Raw genomic sequence first — 18,918 nt, forward strand, 5'->3', positions numbered from 1 at the left:
GGTCAAGAAATATGCCCATCAAAACGGCCTCGTTACACGGCCATGGCCTCCTAGCCAACGCACTTCACTCTGAACCTCTCTCCAATGTGCTCGAGAGGCGGCTTGGCTGCCAAATTTCTCAATCCAGGAGTGAGTCTCATCGATGGTCCAGACTTACGAAAGTCTTCGGCACCTGTCACCCAACTCTTAGGGTTAGCAAACCAACTGAGATATTGAAACGCGGATTCATTTGCTATAGACTACGGCCCGCTTCTTAATGGAATTCTAAGGAATAATCTTCGGAATTATCGAGTAATAATGTAGTGAAGGAAGAGATAAATATTTTGATGAACAGTGGGATGTCAGTTACTTAGACACTAATTTACTGTAGAAATTGAGTGGGTGTAAGAAAGTTAAAAATATATATATATGTATAAAATTCTGCCACTTCGAACACCTGGCCACTAAATTTTTGTTTACATTCCGAGACATTAGTTGAGCTGTAACCTGGTCTCTGCAAGATTAAGCCATGATATCATATATCTTGCAGATACTAACCTGTAGACAAGGATCGCGATTGCAACATTGAACATTTGAAGGATCTGTTATATATATCAATCTTATTATATATACATGTAGAGAATCTATCTGTGTATGTTTTTTATCTCTGATATATATACATACATGTAGCTATATTGATGTGGTAGTGTCTATGAATGATGTGTCTGGATAAATCACCTGAATAGGCATCGCTTTTTAGGTTTTAAGGTTGTGGGGAAAGCGTTTTAATCATTGGAGTCTTTATGAGGGTGGTTAATATGGAACCCACTCTGTGTTAGATAAAGGTATATTGGTTTTGTTCTGTTTCTAGAATTGCGCTCTTTGGCTCCTTCTATTGTATTCTAGACTAGTTAGTAAGGTATTGAGCGCTTATGGTATTTGTATGCTCTTTTTTCTTGAGGAGAGTGAATCTTTTCTATCTAACTATAAACTCTTTTCTAATTTTTTGTAGAATTATAATATGGCCCGCTTCCTTTTCTGTAACATTTTTTTTTCTAGTAGCTATTCACAAGTTCTCTAGGATGAAGATTCTATGTTCTAAGAAAATGCTAATAATGATGACTTAGCCTCCCATTGGAATAGCATTCCATGGGAAGTTTGCTATGGATGATGGTGGATCTGGTTGGCCGTTTGGACTATAGTAATCCTGTTTTCTATGGCTATTGTTGTTATATTCTTGTTTTATCTAGGGACAAGCTATAGGCAGGAAAGATGGACTATTGACTTCGTTTCTGGCAGTAGGTAGTACCCTAAATGAACTATTGGACTGTAAGTTAATACCAGATGTAGTGGAGAGAAGAACTGTGGTATTTGAAGAGGTGTTTATTTTTAGTGAACCTCTTTCTTCGCTATCTGATCAAGCCTGGAACTTGTTATTATCTTGTAGGTCTCTTGGCTGTGATATAAAGAACTTTATTAAATTGACTTTCTTTGAAGCTGGTAGGGGATTTATCTTAGTGAAAAATTCTGAGGCTTATGGCTTGAACCTGGGGATTGTAACTGACTTGGGTGTTGATTGCTACTTAGTGAGCATGTTTTACTAGATCCACTGTTTGGTATATTAGTTGTATCTAAAGAGATATATGTACAAGGTAAAAAGCTAACTACTAATAGGGAATGATACGTAAAATGTTTTTTGAGCTTATGGTAAATACGCCTTATCAGCACCAGAATGATTCTTCAATAGACGGTTCGTCGGCTTTGAGCTCAGTCCAGCATCAGATGTATCACACGAACCACTGCTTCGACTATATCCGGCAATCCATCATGTGTTCTGGGGACATGACATTGGAGTGGGCTATACAAGAGAGTGATGGTAGTAGACGAGATGTTGATGGCTGGGGTATCCCGCATCACCAGTGCAAGAACTGGGCCATGATTTGGGATTTCATGGTAGAGCACCATGCAGCGAACAATAAAACAAATATAGCTTGACATTAGAATTCTATGAATAGCACCTACATACGCTTCAAACGATTCATGGTATAATATGAGTTTATTCTCTGCACAAGACGCTGAAATTCCCGTGAATGCAAAAAACCGTGTAATCCAGTTAGAGCCTCGTAGGACGCGATTCCTTCATATACATTACGAATTAATGCGACGCCTTCAAGGATCGTTCTTATGGATTGGATTTACACCCTACTTGCTACGGGCAGGATTTATACTTTGCTCAGGAAACCAGACTATGAGAATATTCCTAGTATTCACTATTTACATAGTCTGACCTTCCTGCTTTGTCGTTTTCCCCCTCTCTCCTTCTTCTCCTGATATTCAGTATTTGTTAAGCAGATACTAATGCGATATCCTTTCCCATATTGTCTTTCGTACTATGTGATCAATCACCTAAACAATCACCTTTGCTCAAGTCTATCACAAGCCACCCTCCCCGCTCCCGACCCTCTTACCTCCACCTCGCCAACCAAACCCCCATGCTCGCGACCGCAACAAGCCCACCAGATACGAAAAATGATAACCCTGATCCAGCTCCCACCAAGCCTAATCCAGTGGAGAAAGTGGCGGCAAGCATGGGCCCCTCGATCAATCCGCCAACAGCTTCTACCACAGATATGGCGCTATACAAAAATGCCAATCTGAGTCTGCTCGACGCGAGATGTCAACCATAACCTCACGGACTGGTCAAAGCCCCAACCTAGTGTATAGACGACGTGGCCTTGGTGCCTATGGTTAATATGTGTGTTAAAAGGCATACACGGGCGCGCTTACCTATGACAATCCAGGCCAATGATTGACCAAGTCCTATGATGACAAGGCCGATGACAAGTAGGACGCTGCTTCCTTTGGCGACGAGAAGGTCTGCTTGCGGAGTAGGGATCTTCAGGCGTGAGGCTAGAACAGGGCTGAGATTTGGAAGGATGAGTGCAAAGAGGAAAACATTGACTGCGGGACGGAGGGAAATAAGGATTCCGACCTATTGGCACAGTGTCAGACAAGAAATAATAGCCTTTGATGGGCATGGTACGCATAACACTTTGTGTGCATAGGTACCAGGATGGAGTTATGATGATATCTTCATAGATAAACAAACTCACAGCTGCAATGCTCCAATTTAGCTTCTTTGAGGAATACTGAACGAGCAGGGATACTACTTGGCGGAGCAACTGGGAGGTCAAGAAAGCGGGAAGGCCCAGGAGGATATTCCTGTCTTTACACATGAGTCTGACGGGTCCGGCAAGGAGATCTCGGGTATGTCTCAGTTGAGCTTTTATAAGCTGAGCTGTTGTTGGCTGGTTAGATGTGAAAGTTACATTATTTCCAGCTCTTCTGAGGGCTGCTTGAGCTTGGATGGATGGAGGAATGACATCCTCGGTAGACTGCCCTCTACTCTCACGGTTGCGACGAAGAGTTTCGGGAGTTACTAGAAGGACAAATAGGCCAGAGAATTCGAGAGCACTTGAGGAGATCATTGCAGCATTCAAAGTTGTTCTGGTCATGATAAGTGATCCGATGGGGGTGGCAATAAGCTCCGAGACTAAGCACATTGTGCTCGTGTAAAAGAATACGGCCGTTCTATCGACAGTAAATTGGATAATTTAGCATGAGAAATCCCAGAAATGGATTATGCAGATCATTTATACCGTTTATCAGCAGGTGAAGAGTCGGATAGAGCCGCCATGATCTGTCTCCGCCGCCCAGCAGTTGGAACAAGGAGGACCCCCAGATCGCTTCTGGCTGAAAAACTCCGTAGAAGTAGCCTATATGGCTACTATCAGATAACCATCTTTCTCCAGCGAGAACATTGGGGAGACTTACAAACCAAAATGATCCACGCTTTAGAGAGTGTCACACTGAACAAGCTCAACGCTGTCACCAGTCTACGACCCATAGTGTCGGCTAAAATCCCGAATGGTAGGGCGACGAGAATGCCAGCGACGGCATTGAAAACGCTCAGCCAGGCCCTTAGCATCGCTAGCTGTGCTTGCACGACATTGAGTTTGCACAGGGCCTCCGAGACATTTCCATGGTTGTCCACCCTACCAGGGTCGTACCTGAAATAGTATCTGCGGCACACTGCTAACTCCATAAGCCGTACTTGAGGCGCGAAGCGGAGTCCACTTCCAAAGTTGATAACCAAGATGAAGAAGGCGTAAAGGTAGGCCACCTTCCAGCGCTTCCAATGATTTAGCTCGCTCTTGAAAGGAGGAGGATCAGGCTCACCAGCCGGAACTGGATGTGATATCAAAGGCGATGTCTCAGACGAAGCCATGACATTCACCAGATGGCCAGTAGTCCTCAAAAGAGGGGTTCGTAACTCCGGTGGAGAGCGGAGACAGAGGCAGAAGAGGTTCTGGTGCTATACCGATGGAATCTCGTTGAAATTGGTTAAATTTTTATATAGAATATTAAAGAAATTTAATGTTTTCCCATGGGTGTCAAAATGGCATTTTGCATGGAAAAAGTGGCCAATTTCTAAGGGTGGTAACGCAATACATTCCGCCCATAAGCACCCGAAGGCACCAGAACACCTGAAGGGATGCAGAGGCCCGCTTCTCTGCCCATTGGATGAGCTGATGACATGGCGCAGAGAGCGGGAATCCCGCAAGCCAGCTAATGTACAGAATAGCCACTTATACAGGTGGTGGTGATTTCATTTACCCTGGCCTCTCGCGCTAGTGATATGCAGACTCACTTATATAGACAGATCTAAAATCACCTTCATCCATTTACTCTTTCTTTAACCAATTATACCTCATTATGAAAATATTGCTGCCTAAAGCTAGTAAGAATAGCCATGCCTATAACTACCATTTCATATTAACTTTATCTGTACTAGCCTAAGATAGTAATTATCACTGACAGCCTGAAACCAACACTAAGGATGCTCGCTATCTTCATTCACGGCCACTATTTTCTACCCCGCTATGAACCACGATTAGTTGATGATATATCTGCTTTGATCTGATCAACTTCTCAGCACTGATCGACTCTGCGCCCTCGGAAAATCCCCTGAAAGGTACAGACTACCAGGCTTTGGATGAACCGTCATGCCTACACCTAAGGATATCTGCGGTGATAGCTCGTTTGGGCCTCAGGTTAGGACACAAAATTGTCGGGGTGGACTTGATTTTACCGGTAGGAAAAGACAATAGACAATTCCAGCTACTACCCCGACTATAAAATCAGTTAACATCATGTAGTCCTATTCGAGGAGAGCATGTTGTCACTTGCTCCGGCAGCGCTGTTGCTGTTGATCGCACCTTTCCGGCTGGCGCACCTGTACGGCCAAGACGTAAAGCTTCGACCAGCTGTTCTCCATACATTCAAGCTGGCATATTGATTATACGCCCTTAGCATCTACATATGCTGATACTACGAAGGTCGTAATTAGTGTATTTGCATGCCTACAACTAGCACTTCTGCTTCTCTGGTGCCTCTCCAAGTATACCATCTTCCCATCGGTTTCCATCACCTCTGCTGTATTGGGCCTCATTTCTGCTTTTGTGATAGCTTTGCTATCGCACTTGGAACACAAAAAATCCATCAGACCTTCCTTTCTAACTTCCTTATATATACTGGTAACTTTGATATTCGACATTGCGCGCGCGAGGACACATTGGCTTCTGCGGCAACATGACGCTGTCGCAGCTACTCTAGCTGCAATCGTAGCTTTGAAGCTCGTTATGCTGATTCTTGAATCTATGGAAAAGAGAAGCATTCTGATACCAATATATAAAGGTTCTTCTACGGAATCTACAGGCGGGCTCTTCAATCGCGCCTTATTCTGCTGGCTTAACCCCCTACTGCTCAAAGGATTTATGAGTGTCCTTTCAGTCGATGAGCTCTTCCCAATTAGTGAAAATCTGTCTTCTATAGAAGTTACGGAGCAAATTCAAGCAGGATGGAACACAAGTATGGTTCTTTGCTAACATCCATATTGATGCTCATAACTGTGAATGCTGATAACACAACGATAGGTAATAAACGGGGCAAGAATGCTTTGGCTAAGGCCGTAGTCCTTAGCTTCAAGTGGCCCTTTTTCGGCACGGTGGTCCCCCGAATATGTGTGGTTGCCCTAAAGCTTGTTCAACCATTCCTAATTCAAGAATCTATCAACTACATCAACGATCCCGTGGTATTAGGGTCACAAAACACTGGCTATGGGCTCATTGCTGCCTATGGCTTGGTGTATCTCTGCATTACTGTTAGGAAACCCCTATCCTTCGACTAAACTAATGCTAATTACATGTGCAGGTCTTTACTGGTTGGTATCAACACTTGACGTTCCGGCTTGTGGCAATGATACGAGGTGGACTCGTAGGGGTCATATTTCGGAAAATGCTGGAGTTAAATATTAGCGATGTTCAGGAATCTTCGGCCTTAACATTGATGAGTACGGATGTGGAAAGAATTGCTGAAACATGGGGCTTTGTGAACGAGCTATGGGCGAGCCTGATCCAGGCATTAATAGCCGTGTGGTTACTGGAGCGGCAACTGGGTGTTGTCTGTATCTACCCAATGCTCATATCTCTCGGTTGGTCTTCTCTCCTACTTTATTTTCTGTTTTGGAATTACCTAACACCTCCATTTCTGTCTAAGTGGCAAGTCTCTCTTCTTTCTGGGTTGCTCAATACATAGCTATGCGCCAGAAGGTATGGATAGAAGCCATTCAAAAGAGAGTTAACCTAACAACGGAGCTTCTTGGATCAATAAAAGTCGTCAAAATGCTTGGGCTTTCATTTAAACTGTCTCAGATTGTCCAAAAGATGCGAGTTGCTGAACTAGACCTCTCGAAGAGATATAGGAGACTGTCAGTTACAAATACCTGCTTGAGTAAGCGATCGACTACGAACCTGATTGCCAAGTTTTTGACTGTTGCTAACGTCCCATAGCGAACTTGCCTAATATCATCATTCCTGTAATCACATTTACGGCTTTTGCAGTTTCAGGACATAATGGCCTAAATGTGTCTCAGGCGTTCACATCTTTATCAATTTTGAGCCTTATAACCTCGCCTATTGCCAATGTGATCTATGCTATTCCCCAGTTATACTCGGCTCTGGGTTGCTTTCAACGGATCCAAGAATACATACAAAAAGAACCCCGACACGACTCGAGGCTATTGATTATACCATCTGAAAGAAAACAAAGCTACGCACAACTAGAGCCTTCAGCCTCAGCCCCAGCCCAGGATCAGATGGAATTGCAATCGCTTAAAAGACCAGTCCATGAATCGGATACAGAAACCTCAACTACTACATGTAAACCCATGGTCGCCATTCGAGACGCCTCCTTTGGCTGGCACAAGACCGGCCCAGCCATCATCCAGGGTATCGACTTACAACTTTCGGGGTCGTCGCTGACTATTGTGGTCGGTCCTGTAGGCTGCGGCAAGTCAACGTTGCTTAAAAGCATTCTCGGTGAAACATTCAATCTCGCAGGATCTTTGGGCCTTTTATCCCTAGAAAGCGCATTCTGTGACCAGATTCCTTGGATCAAATCCGGCACACTCCGAGAAAATATAATTGGACACTTGGAGTTTGATGATATCTGGTATAAGTCAGTCATCTATGCCTGTGCACTGGATACGACTTTCAGCAGCTGCCTGACGGGGATCTAACTACCGTCGGAAGTAAGGGTATGAAACTGAGTGGTGGACAGAGGCAACGATTGGTAGGTTCCCAGAGCCAATATCCAGACCATAGTTAATATTAATGGCAGTCAATGGCCCGAGCAAGCTATGCAAGAAAGCAGCTTGCAATTTTTGACGATGTTCTTAGTGGACTAGACGCTCTGACGGAAGAAAAGGTTTGCAACCGTTTATTTAGTCGGCACGGATTACTTCGCCAATCCGGGACTACTGTCATATTAGCGACACATTCTAGTTCGTATACGGCTACAACTAAACCATATGTTAGACATCATGCTAATAGGAGAAGTGAATTACTTATCGCTCGCAGATCACATCGTAATCTTGAATTCAAACGGCCGTATTGCCAAGCAAGGAACATTTGAGCAACTGAGTACTAGTGGTCGATATCTTGATGGCCTGGCTCGCTACGATAGAACAACACTAGGCAGTACAGATAACGAAGGTCTGCCGCAAGTACCAACAAGCATGACATCGCATACAAGTTCGGAACCTAGGTTTGCTAGTAGAGAAACACGTCGTCAGGAGGGAGACTGGAGTGTTTATCGGTTCTACGGAGCATCTATGGGCTGGTGGAGGCTGGCATTTTATGCTACCTCAATCGTCAGTTCCAGCACTTTTGCTGGCCTACAAAGTAAGTGGGCTCCCCGTATTTTATAACACGTACTCACCAGGCATAATAGCCATATGGCTTAGTATATGGTCCCAATCCAAAGATGAAGGCTCGCGATTAGACTACTGGCTCCCTATATACGGGCTGTTTGCGCTGTGCAATGCCCTAGCCCTTATAATTGCCTGCTTGTAAGTATTAGCGAGGCAATCCGGGATATTTCATATATTTCATGGTTAACCTTAATAGTTATTTTATGGTTATCATAGTCCCACGGTCTTCGCAACACCTTCACTGGTCAGCTCTGAAGATTGCTATGAGGTAGGAAGGGAATACATATTATGTGGTAAACTAGCTCATAGAACTACAGTGCCCCAATCTCTTTTTTCACCCGCATAGATACCGGAATTATTGTCAATCAGTGTGTTTTCTCTTCAAGAATTATTCTGAACGGCTAGAATTAAATTTTTTTTTACCAGTTTTAGCCAAGACATGCGGCTTCTCGATATGACCTTACCAAATGCGATAATTTCCGCTTCATTTCGTATGCTGTTGGAATGTAATTCCAGCTAAAATAATAGCTAATTTTGGTCACAGAGCTTGCCAACACTATCTGGAGCTTCATTCTTACTTCAATTGCCGTCTGGTACATGGTAATACCTATACCATTCCTCGTTGGACTCGTATATGGAATCCAGAAGTTTTATTTGAGGACATCCCGGCAATTGCGATTACTCGAGTAAGTAATGGGTGTACAGGAGTCTTTCAAATAAGGCTAACAGGATCGGCTAGCCTCGAAACGAAGGCACCCCTATACTCTCACTTCATTGAGTCTCTTTCCGGATTGGCGACGTTACGAGCATTCGGCTTGTCTGAGGCTGCCTTTGAGAAGAATTTTCAGCTCCTTGACATATCCCAAAAACCATTCTACCTACTACTATGCGTCCAAAGATGGCTTACTCTGGTCTTGGATATAGTCGTTGCGATTGTTGCTGTTCTACTCATATCACTAGCCGTAGCTTTACGCTCGCGGATCAATGCTGGATTTTTAGGTGTTGCAATGGTTAACGTCATGAACTTAAGCACCGCACTTACTAACTTAGTTAATTTCTGGACACTTTTAGAAACATCGCTAGGTGCAGTTCGCAGGATCAAAGAATTTACGGAGAATACGGAATCTGAGAATTTAGCAGGAGAGGACCAGATTCCGTCGCCTGAATGGCCAGTGAAGGGTGACTTGGCGTTCATTGGAATATCCGCGGCATATAACTCAAACGACTCTCCTGTCCTTTCTAATGTTACTTTATCAGTTACGCACGGCCAGAAAGTTGCAATTTGTGGAAGAACCGGAAGTGGAAAAAGCTCCCTTCTTCTCGTTCTTTTAAGGATGATTGATCTTACCGAAGGTACCATCATGATTGATTGCGTCGATATCTCTAGGATACCGCGAGATTTTCTTCGCTCTAAATACGTGACCTTGCCACAGGATTTCTTTTCGCTTACGGGAACTGTGCGCTTCAACGCAGATCCCCTCGGCCAAGCTTCGGACGAGCAGATTATTGCTGCACTCGAACAGGTCCAGCTGTGGAAACTGATCCGCACCAAGGGGGGTCTGGACGCCCATATGGACGGTAGCCTCTTTTCCCACGGACAGATCCAGCTCTTCAGCCTCGCAAGAGCAATGTTGCAGGAGAACCCAATCCTGATACTTGACGAGCCAACAAGCAGTGTCGACGCCGATACCGACGAGTTGATCCAGCGGCTCCTTCACGAGCGGTTCAACAACCATAGCATTATCATGATCGCGCACAGGCTAAAGAGTGTCGTCAACTATGATAAAATAGCCGTCCTGGACGGCGGCAAACTTGCAGAATTCGACTCTCCTGACGCCCTTCTGTCCAGGCCTTCCATCTTCCGAACCTTGTATGAAGCCTGCTAGATCATCTTTTCTGTGCTATATTAGAACGGCCAGTTTATAGCTCTATCAATCATTTTGTGGGTCATCTTTCCTGGACTGGGCTGTGCATACACCCCACTGTGCGATAACTCTAGATTACGAAGTCACACCTCAATATATGGAGTTTTGACGTAAATTCTAATCCGTGGTGGATTATGAACTAAGAGTGGAGATTGTAACTAATATTGTCCTGCCAAGCTCCAAACTAGTAATGACCGTTGTAGACAACATTGAAGCTAGAGCAGAACCGCCCCGCGTCCACAACGCTTATGTCAACTGCATTCTACAACTTCACACCATTTCATCTATCTAACCTTCTGTATCCACTCTATTTAACCACATTGGTTTGAAACAATTTTATTTGGGCGCGGCTGGGTTATTGCCCTGGAGTATCCTGACATGCACATCCCGTGGTGCACTACCCCGAAACTTGCTGGATGGTCCCGGCTGCTTGGATGATTGTGTCCATTATGGGGCTTGTCTCTACCAATGGGTCTGAAGATGCTTGGTATTATGTATTCGGACGAGGAGAAGGCATGGTCAGAGCAGTAACAAGATTCTAAGAGGCTGAATATCTTCTCGGCTTGTCTGTTGCCTTGAAATCATTTTCTTCGTATCATTAACATATTTGATGGTTTTATAGCGAGATCAAGACAAAAAAAATCTAATATAATCGATTTCTATTCTACTGTCAGGATATAGAATAACTCTTTTGATGACATCTCGTAAGCATTTCACCGACATATTTATGCCGTCTCACCGTCCTTTTCCTCCGAATAGGCGATCTCAATGGGATGATCGGCGCTTCCGGGGGGCTGGTTGGGGAGATACCCGTGTTTAGACCAAAAGGACAATTTCTTCACGTAGTCTGGAACAGGGCAGGGCGTTCCATCATTCTTAGTGGGGAGCACACGATCTTCTTCTCCAGAGCCATATCCAGCCAGCGGCCCAGTTGGCCCGAAGGGTTGGGGGCGTTCGAGCTGCACAAGTACAATAGGTGGAATGGCGCATGACAGAGGTTGTCCCATGTTGGGAGATAACCGTCTTCCCACTCCACCCGGTAGACCAGACGGCCTTCCTCCAATTGACACGCCGTCACCTCCTTCACTCTCCACTCGAGATGGTCCCTGATTGTGGTGGCCGTGGTGGTAGTACGTACGTGAGGCTCCTTGCAGCAAGCCGTCTCGAGCACACTGCGTTCACTGTTCAACGTCAGTATATCTGATCGCAGGGAGAGGATAAACCGGTTTTTGGGGTCAGCTGGTGCAAGGGAATAGAAACAGATGAAGGGAGGGTCGTTGAAGCCACATACCGCTCTGAACAAGTCATCTTCCTCTGAACTTGTTAACCGGGAAAGGATGGCCTAGATTCCCTGATGAGGATGGACCGACAGCACGACCAAAATGAAAATACACAGATTGGTCGCGCTGAGGGGTGGACGAGCGGACAAGGCAGAAAACGCATGGAAAAGCTTCAGCAGAGGAAGGGTGGTCGGTGAGATGAGAGATAAAGGCGAAAACCAAGTTGCTCCAACCCACATCGTAGAGATACCATTACTCCTGTATTACCGAACTGGCAGACTTTAACTGAAGAGGGGGAGGATTAGGTAGCCATGTCGAAAACATTTACTAGTTACAGGCGGAATGTGTGTAGAGAATGACAAACTGCTTGAGATACCTCCACAGGACTCTCCAAATGTTAGGGCAATCGTTTCCAAATCTACTCCAGACTCTACAAAACAACGAAGATGAACAGGGAAACATTCTGTAAAATAGCCGGAAACAAACCTCGTGTTCCATTAGGCCCCTCGCAGATTACCCCGGACCCCATGCTTGGCAGTGCTAAGGGCCTACAGTCCATGAGTGGCAAATGCACCCCCCCTCCCCCCAGAGAATATCATTGCTGCAGGAGGAGGTTTGAATAAAGCCAGGAAGAGAATACTCTTTATATCATCAATCTAACACTCAGTTGTCAAATATTTTCACTATCGGCTTTTCTATATCTTAGCCAAAAGTAAATAGCCATGGCGGACAAAGAGATTGGCCAATCAGAGCACCTTGACGATATCCAGCGAAAAGAGGCCGATTTGCCCTTGTCCGAGGCTGACATAAGGACCCCATAGACAAGCAAAGCTGGACAGCTTCGAAGCGGATCTGGGTCTTCTGGGCGAAGAGTTCAACACTGCTGTTTCGATTCTTAATGTCGGGTTAGACACCATTTCTCTATTTTGTATGCTTCCTCGGCTGACTACGGTATTCTTTTCGAAATAGCTACATGATCATGCAATTACCGAGTAACATGCTCATCACTCGTATTCGACCATCGCTCTACATCCCCTTCTGGATTTGTCTTTGGTCGTGCATATCGGCTGCAACAGCTGGTGCTCACAATTACACTGGCCTGATTCTCGTGCGTCTTTTTCTGGGGGTTGCCGGGGGACCGTTCTTTCCCGGTGCATTCTACTTGCTCCCCTGTTGGTATACAAAAAAGGAACTTGCTTTCCGGACTGCCATTCTCTACTCGGGACTTATTCTCGCCACTGCGTTTTCGGGATTGCTCGCTGCCGGTATTTTTTCAGGGCTGGATGGAGCTCACGGCATCAAAGGTTGGCGATGGCTGTTCATGATCGAGGGCGCGGGCAGCTTTGTCGCAGGCTTGTGTGGTTTCTTCCTCCTTCCAGATATGCCCGGTGCAGAAACTGGCTCGTCAAATTGGCTTTTTACGACAGAAGAGCACCGTATTGCAAAGAACCGTATGATTAGAGATCAAGTGTCCAACCAAGTATCTGAGAACTCAGTCTGGTACGGTCTACGCACAGCAGTGTCAGATTTCCGCGTGTGGATATTTGTGAGTGAAAACCCAAAGAAAAGGGGTCGTTTTTTTTTTCTTCAACAACTGACAAATTAAACAGGCAATCATTCTCTGCAGCAACCATATTGCTTATGGCTTCAACAATTTCTACCCGACTATCGTCAAAGGTTTAGACCTGGGCGACACAACCCTTACATTGGTTTGCACTGTACCACCATACCTTCTCTCAGCAATCGTAGCCCTTATCAGCGCATACTCTAGCGACCACCTCGAAGATCGTGGCTATCATATTGGCGGCCTCATGGCTCTTGCCGCTGTCGGATTCATTATCTCAGTCGCATCGCTGCCTACCAACCACACCGTTTTATACTTTTCCTCGTTCTTATACATCACAGACACCTTCTCAGCAAATTCAATGGTATACACCTGGGCCGCCGCATCTGTCAGTCAAACGCCCGAAAGGCGTCCCTGTGCCACGGCTATCATTAACTTGATGGGCCAGCTTGGGAACATCTGGAGCCCGTACTTTTTCCGCTCCCAGGACGCGCCACGTTATGTGCTCGCCATGGTTTTGATGATTGCGTTTTCCGGGTTGAGTATTGTCGGCTGTGCAGTGATGAAGCTGGTATTGAAGAGAGGTAATAAGAAACTGATTGAAAGTTTCACTGGAACTGGAATTACGCCGAATCTGCATGTGCTGTAAGTAAGGGCTTGAGCTGTCGATCACGGAACGGATGTATATATATATATATATATATATCCTTGATTTGAGATGTAAGGGAGTTGAACTTATCGACATAGAGCCCTTCGGGATCGTGGCTTCTGATTGATTGATTTCACATTGAAGGAGCTCGCTCCACACTTTTCGGAGAGGAGCGGGCGTTTATCGCTACACCAGTATCCTCCGACTAGCTGACCATACAGATTGAAGAAGCTTTCCAGTATCTACGATGTTGTCTACTCTTGGTACAGGTCTTGGGCAGTCATGCCTAAGACCTGTCTCGTGTTCTGTGAAAGAGAATGATAAGAGATGTCTGTAGCGTGTTTCTAAATTCAAGTTTTAAGATTGAGGTACCTAGATATTTGCTATATTTCGAATTTTTACATTTTAAAATACCACAAACCTTGGTATAATCAAGAAAGGAATGCAAGTCTGATATCTCCATTTAATATATATTATTTAAAAAAAAGACTCTATCCAGCAGCGACTAAAGGACATATTATCATAGACGGCGCTGGTGAGCGATGCCGATAAGTTGGTCGGCCATTAATTCTTAAAATTAAACACGAATACCTCGTGTTGACAGTTGACTTTTATCCTATCATCTGTGGATTTATCACAATGTCGATATTTGTAACCTTGAATGGCGTGATACCACCTGCATGAAACTTCACGCCATACCGTAAAAGGCGACTTCCACCATTTATGCTTACGATAACGGCATCGTATCGCATTGACTGGCGCGGTTCCATGCAGGGATAATCATATCCAAAATAGGCGAGATAGGGAGTATAAAGCTGGCGGCATGAGCCGTATCAATTGTTGCTGTTTAAATATCATCTGAAATACAAGCGTCGTAAAACATCATGTCTCCGCACGAGATTTCACAAAAGAGCGAGCCGATTTCCACCGACTCTAAAAGCCAAGAAAGGAAACCTAAAGATCCAGCTATTTCGTATTCGGAGGAGCTTCCAGTTGCTGCTGGAGAAAAGTATTTGCACATCGTTGCACGAAATCAAGATCCCCCAGCATACAATGGCGGTAATGAAGAGGATTCTCGGTCGATTTCAGGCTATGACGGTAATCTCATGAGAGACCGCGTCATATTAAGCAGTGAGGAGGAAAAGAAACTGATTAGGCGTATTGATTGGCATCTGATTCCGCTCTTGTCCGTCATCTATATGATCAAAACCGTTGACTTTACAAATGTATGTTTTCCCACAAACCAGGTCGGTTCTGGACTTGCGTAGCGCTTGGTTTTAATTTTGGTCTTGGACAGGTCTCGAATGCACGCATTATGGATAAGGGAACATCGCATAATATTATGACAGAGCTTCATATGACAGCAAATGAGTACAATCTCGTCACCGCCATGTATTATGTAAGTATAACCCCGGAGTGCTACGTGACGTCTAACCCTAAATTTGCCTGACACAGATTCCATACATATTAGCAGAGACACCGTCAAATCTGCTGCTCAAAAAAATGCGGCCATCGGTCTGGCAAGCTCGAATAATGGTATGCAACTCTAGTTCATAGTAGTTTTTACTACGTGGAGGACAAAACTAGAAAACTGATGTTCACTGATAGATCTCCTGGGGAATCGTTCTATGCTGCCACGCTGCAGTCCGGAATAAGGAAGGTCTCTATGCAGTCCGTTTCTTCCTTGGACTTTTCGAGGCTGGTCTATGGCCGGGGATGCTCCTACAGCTGTGCTACTGGTATCGACCAGACGAAATTGCGCCACGAATTGTGCTAGTGACAGTGCTTGGGAATTTCAGTTCTGTGGTTAGCGGAGTACTTGCTTTTGCTTTTAACGGAGTTGTAGCCCGTGGACTATCTGGATGGAAATGGTATCCCCCCTTTAACTTCGCGAATCATATTGTGATGCAGTTTCTAATTGGAGCAGGCTTATTCTAACCGAGGGCACTTTCACCGTGTTGTTGGGAATATTCACATACTTCTTTCTCCCTGATTGTACTTCCCCAGACGCTGATTCGCCTTGGATGTTGAAGCTGACACTATTCAGTCCCTTCCACTGCATCGTGGATTACAGATCGCGAGAAGAGTTTCATTCAAGCTCGGCTTCCACGTAACTCTCCCCGCGCAGCCGAAGCCAATTTCGATGCCCGTGAACTTCTCAGAGCTCTTCGGGACAAACGTATCTGGCTGTTTCTTCTATGCTGGGCATTCTACACCATTGGCACAACGGGGCTCTCATTTTACCAACCAACCGTTATCGCAAATTTGGGATTCAGGTGAGTCAGCCTTATAATTCTTGCCCTTCTTGTGTGAAACGACACAGATTAACCATCGAAACCGAGTAGCACGCTTGCCCAAACCCAGCTTTTGAATATTCCGCATGCCATATTTTCTGTGGTTGTAACAGTGTTTTTTGGCATCGTCACAGACACTGGTAGAATCCCGCAGCCATTGATTCCACTCGGCTTCATGATCGTTATCCAAGCTTGTTACGCAGTGCTGTATAAATTCCCAAGTAACGGGGGGGTATACGCTGCAACCGTTATTGCAGGCGGGTTTTCAACGGCATGGTATGTCATCATCCATATAGCTACCACATTATCATAAGGCGAAACTACATATTAAAAACCTGTCTCTAGGTACACAATGATGTGGCCATGGCGCGTCCAAACCACCGAAGGAGCCACAGGCTCCGCCTTCGCCATTGCATTTGCGAACAGCTATGGTCAGATCGGGGGCGCAGTTGGATCGCAGCTCTTCAATTCCCGATTCGCGCCTCACTATACGACTTCGTTCGCTATTGCGATGGGGTTTATTGGCGCGGCGATTATCATGAATATTATTACCTGGAGTTTCACGTGGCGCGCTGATGTGGACACGCGCAGGATCAAAAGGGCTAGGATTGAGGCAGCGAAGAGGAATGAGGCTCTTTTGGATGATGTTGATATTCATAGGTCTGGGAAGAGGTGATTTCTAGGGGTTACCTAGATTCGTTGCGAGATAAATTATAACCGCATATATGCGCAGATAGCTTCAGATTTTACGAGATCGTGGAAGGGGGTGCGGTGACTAGAGGAATGACGATAAATCTTCTTCAGAGCACGTAGTACAATCCCGATAGAGTTTTAGCAATCAAGGTTTAAAGAGCTCGTATTTTAGTGCCATAGATTGCATGTCTGGTGTATACACTATGCAGAGGCCGACAAAAACGCAATTGCGGGGGATAATGATATTATTAGCGAGATAGCCGGTTTCAATAATATTTCAAGGCCAAAGCATTTCACTAAACCTGTCGTTCACACTTGTCTTCAAACGTTATGTTAATCTACTCTACATCTGAGACAACAATGGTCGATTTCATCACTTTGTTTACCATTATCCAAGCTGCTTTTGCGGTCAGAGACCTTTTTCCTCGACATGTAGAAGTACAACACCCATTAGGCGTGGACACTGCAATCACAAAAACTTCTTCTAATGAATTACGCCAATTAAACCACGTCATCGACTCATCTCCTCTACTATCCTTGCATCGCGATATTGTAAATATCGAATCCATCAGCGGCAATGAGAATGAGGTTGGCCACTATATTATCAATTTCCTGGAACGAAACAACTTTACCGTTGTGAAACAACCAGTACCAGCTGCAATAGGAGATAGGCATGAGAAAAGGAGATTCAATATTTACGCCTATATCGGCAATAACTCTTTGCCTGATGTACTGTTGACCTCTCACATCGACACCGTGCCACCATATATTCCATATGGACTGACCTATCCAAATATCAACTCTTCTGAAAACGATAGGAGAATAATTACCATTAACGGCCGTGGTACGGTAGATGCAAAGGGGAGCATTGTCGCCCAAATATTCGCAGTCCTAGAAACAATAGCCCGGCACGACGTGACTAAAGATCCACCATCCCTAGGTCTTCTTTTCGTCGTCGGCGAAGAAAACAGCGGAGTGGGAATGAAAACCTTCTCCAACTCTGAATACAATACCTCACCGCCATCATTTCACACCGTGATATTCGGAGAACCGACTGAATTAAACCTTGTTTCGGGCCACAAGGGCGGCTTCGGTTTCACGATCACTTCGATCGGGAAAGCCGCGCATTCGGGGTATCCGTGGAAAGGACGAAATGCGATTTCGGCGCTCTTGCCGGTGGCTTCGTTTGTGGAGAAGCTGGGAGATATAGCTGTGGAAGATGGAGGGTTGCCGTCGAGTGCCAAATACGGGAATACAACTATTAACTTGGGTGTTCTACACGGTGGTATTGCAGGGAATGTAGTGCCGGCGGTTGCAGAGGCGACTTTTTTTGTGCGACTTTCCGCGGGAACGCCAGATGAGGCTAGGGAAATTGTGTACAAGGCTGTAGAAAAGCTGATTGAGGGCGATGATACTGATATTAGGGTTGATTTTTTTACTGGAGGTACAGCGCCGGTGGACCTTGATGCCGACATAGATGGGTTCAATGTCACGACAGTAAACTATGGAACAGATGTACGCAATCTGAAGATTCGGGGCAGTGGTGACAGACCGGTGAAACGGTACTTGTATGGTCCTGGTAGTATTCTTGTTGCTCACTCTGACGTCGAAGCACTGACTGTTGGAGACCTGGAAGACGCTGTTGAAGGGTATCGCAAATTGATAGAGCATGCCTTGGGGCGTGATTGAATAGGCAAATGTGACCATGGCTGACACCCACTTATATGAAATAAAACCACTTCTTGTGTGGAGGGGAATCATGCTAATTCAAGTAAGAGATATTACCATGTTTGGCTGGGCTCGGAAATTTTACGAGGGTGACACCCGTGGACGTTCTGGAAGTAGGCGGGATATAGAGAAGGTTGCCCTAGAAGACCCGGCCGATCAAGATGTTCGCGCCTAGCAGGATATTTGTAGAGTAGTTGTACTGGAATAAAGGCACTTATTCTGTTAGTGTACGACCAAGGAAAATTTTTATGATAGCATTAGCATACTGGGGAGAAGTGGCAGTTTCACCCGTCGCCATTCTCCAATTAGGAAGACCGCAAAAAGCATCGCTCCGAATGTAAGCATTGTGATACCTGCCGGCGAATTCCATGGAATGGTTGAACCCCCCTGCGAAATGGGGATCTAAATCAAAAATTAGCACCCGTCTTGTAGCACTATAATTCCTCGTACCATCGCACTTATCAGTATCAACAC

General features: G+C 45.2%; 6 protein-coding genes across 6 annotated transcripts; 3 read left to right on the forward strand and 3 right to left on the reverse strand.

Annotated features, from left to right (window-relative positions):
* Positions 1 to 2,615: 2,615 nt before the first annotated feature.
* On the reverse strand, positions 2,616 to 4,267 carry TRUGW13939_05989 (uncharacterized protein; the record flags this gene model as incomplete). Its single annotated transcript, XM_035489146.1, has 5 exons — positions 2,616 to 2,713; positions 2,767 to 2,971; positions 3,309 to 3,570; positions 3,639 to 3,732; positions 3,814 to 4,267. The coding sequence occupies 5 exons, from the start codon at positions 4,265 to 4,267 to the stop codon at positions 2,616 to 2,618; spliced, it is 1,113 nt and encodes a 370-aa protein (XP_035345039.1).
* A 778-nt stretch (positions 4,268 to 5,045) lies between these two features.
* TRUGW13939_05990 (uncharacterized protein) lies at positions 5,046 to 10,197 on the forward strand (the record flags this gene model as incomplete). Its single annotated transcript, XM_035489147.1, has 16 exons — positions 5,046 to 5,133; positions 5,199 to 5,290; positions 5,379 to 5,910; positions 5,976 to 6,202; positions 6,253 to 6,532; positions 6,598 to 6,831; positions 6,891 to 7,557; positions 7,632 to 7,671; positions 7,720 to 7,882; positions 7,959 to 8,282; positions 8,332 to 8,449; positions 8,508 to 8,579; positions 8,629 to 8,679; positions 8,738 to 8,802; positions 8,856 to 8,997; positions 9,051 to 10,197. 16 exons carry the CDS (start codon positions 5,046 to 5,048, stop codon positions 10,195 to 10,197), a joined length of 4,242 nt encoding a protein of 1,413 aa, XP_035345040.1.
* Positions 10,198 to 10,961: 764 nt separating this feature from the next.
* TRUGW13939_05991 (uncharacterized protein) lies at positions 10,962 to 11,243 on the reverse strand (the record flags this gene model as incomplete). The annotated part of the gene is made up of 1 exon (XM_035489148.1): positions 10,962 to 11,243. One exon carries the CDS (start codon positions 11,241 to 11,243, stop codon positions 10,962 to 10,964), a length of 282 nt encoding a protein of 93 aa, XP_035345041.1.
* Positions 11,244 to 12,338: 1,095 nt separating this feature from the next.
* TRUGW13939_05992 (uncharacterized protein) lies at positions 12,339 to 16,699 on the forward strand (the record flags this gene model as incomplete). Its single annotated transcript, XM_035489149.1, has 11 exons — positions 12,339 to 12,421; positions 12,486 to 13,062; positions 13,127 to 13,725; positions 14,670 to 14,955; positions 15,027 to 15,128; positions 15,185 to 15,265; positions 15,338 to 15,600; positions 15,657 to 15,724; positions 15,777 to 16,005; positions 16,075 to 16,299; positions 16,369 to 16,699. Coding segments are annotated over 11 exons (2,844 nt in total), but the record flags the coding sequence as incomplete, so codon positions are not given.
* Positions 16,700 to 17,076: 377 nt separating this feature from the next.
* TRUGW13939_05993 (uncharacterized protein) lies at positions 17,077 to 18,405 on the forward strand (the record flags this gene model as incomplete). Its single annotated transcript, XM_035489150.1, has 1 exon — positions 17,077 to 18,405. The coding sequence occupies one exon, from the start codon at positions 17,077 to 17,079 to the stop codon at positions 18,403 to 18,405; it is 1,329 nt and encodes a 442-aa protein (XP_035345043.1).
* Positions 18,406 to 18,583: 178 nt separating this feature from the next.
* Positions 18,584 to 18,897, reverse strand: TRUGW13939_05994 (uncharacterized protein; the record flags this gene model as incomplete). Its single annotated transcript, XM_035489151.1, has 3 exons — positions 18,584 to 18,657; positions 18,711 to 18,846; positions 18,895 to 18,897. 3 exons carry the CDS (start codon positions 18,895 to 18,897, stop codon positions 18,584 to 18,586), a joined length of 213 nt encoding a protein of 70 aa, XP_035345044.1.
* Positions 18,898 to 18,918: the final 21 nt, after the last annotated feature.

This window comes from Talaromyces rugulosus, chromosome III (genome assembly GCF_013368755.1).
Source record: "Talaromyces rugulosus chromosome III, complete sequence".
Classification (NCBI taxonomy): Eukaryota; Fungi; Ascomycota; class Eurotiomycetes; order Eurotiales; family Trichocomaceae; genus Talaromyces; species Talaromyces rugulosus.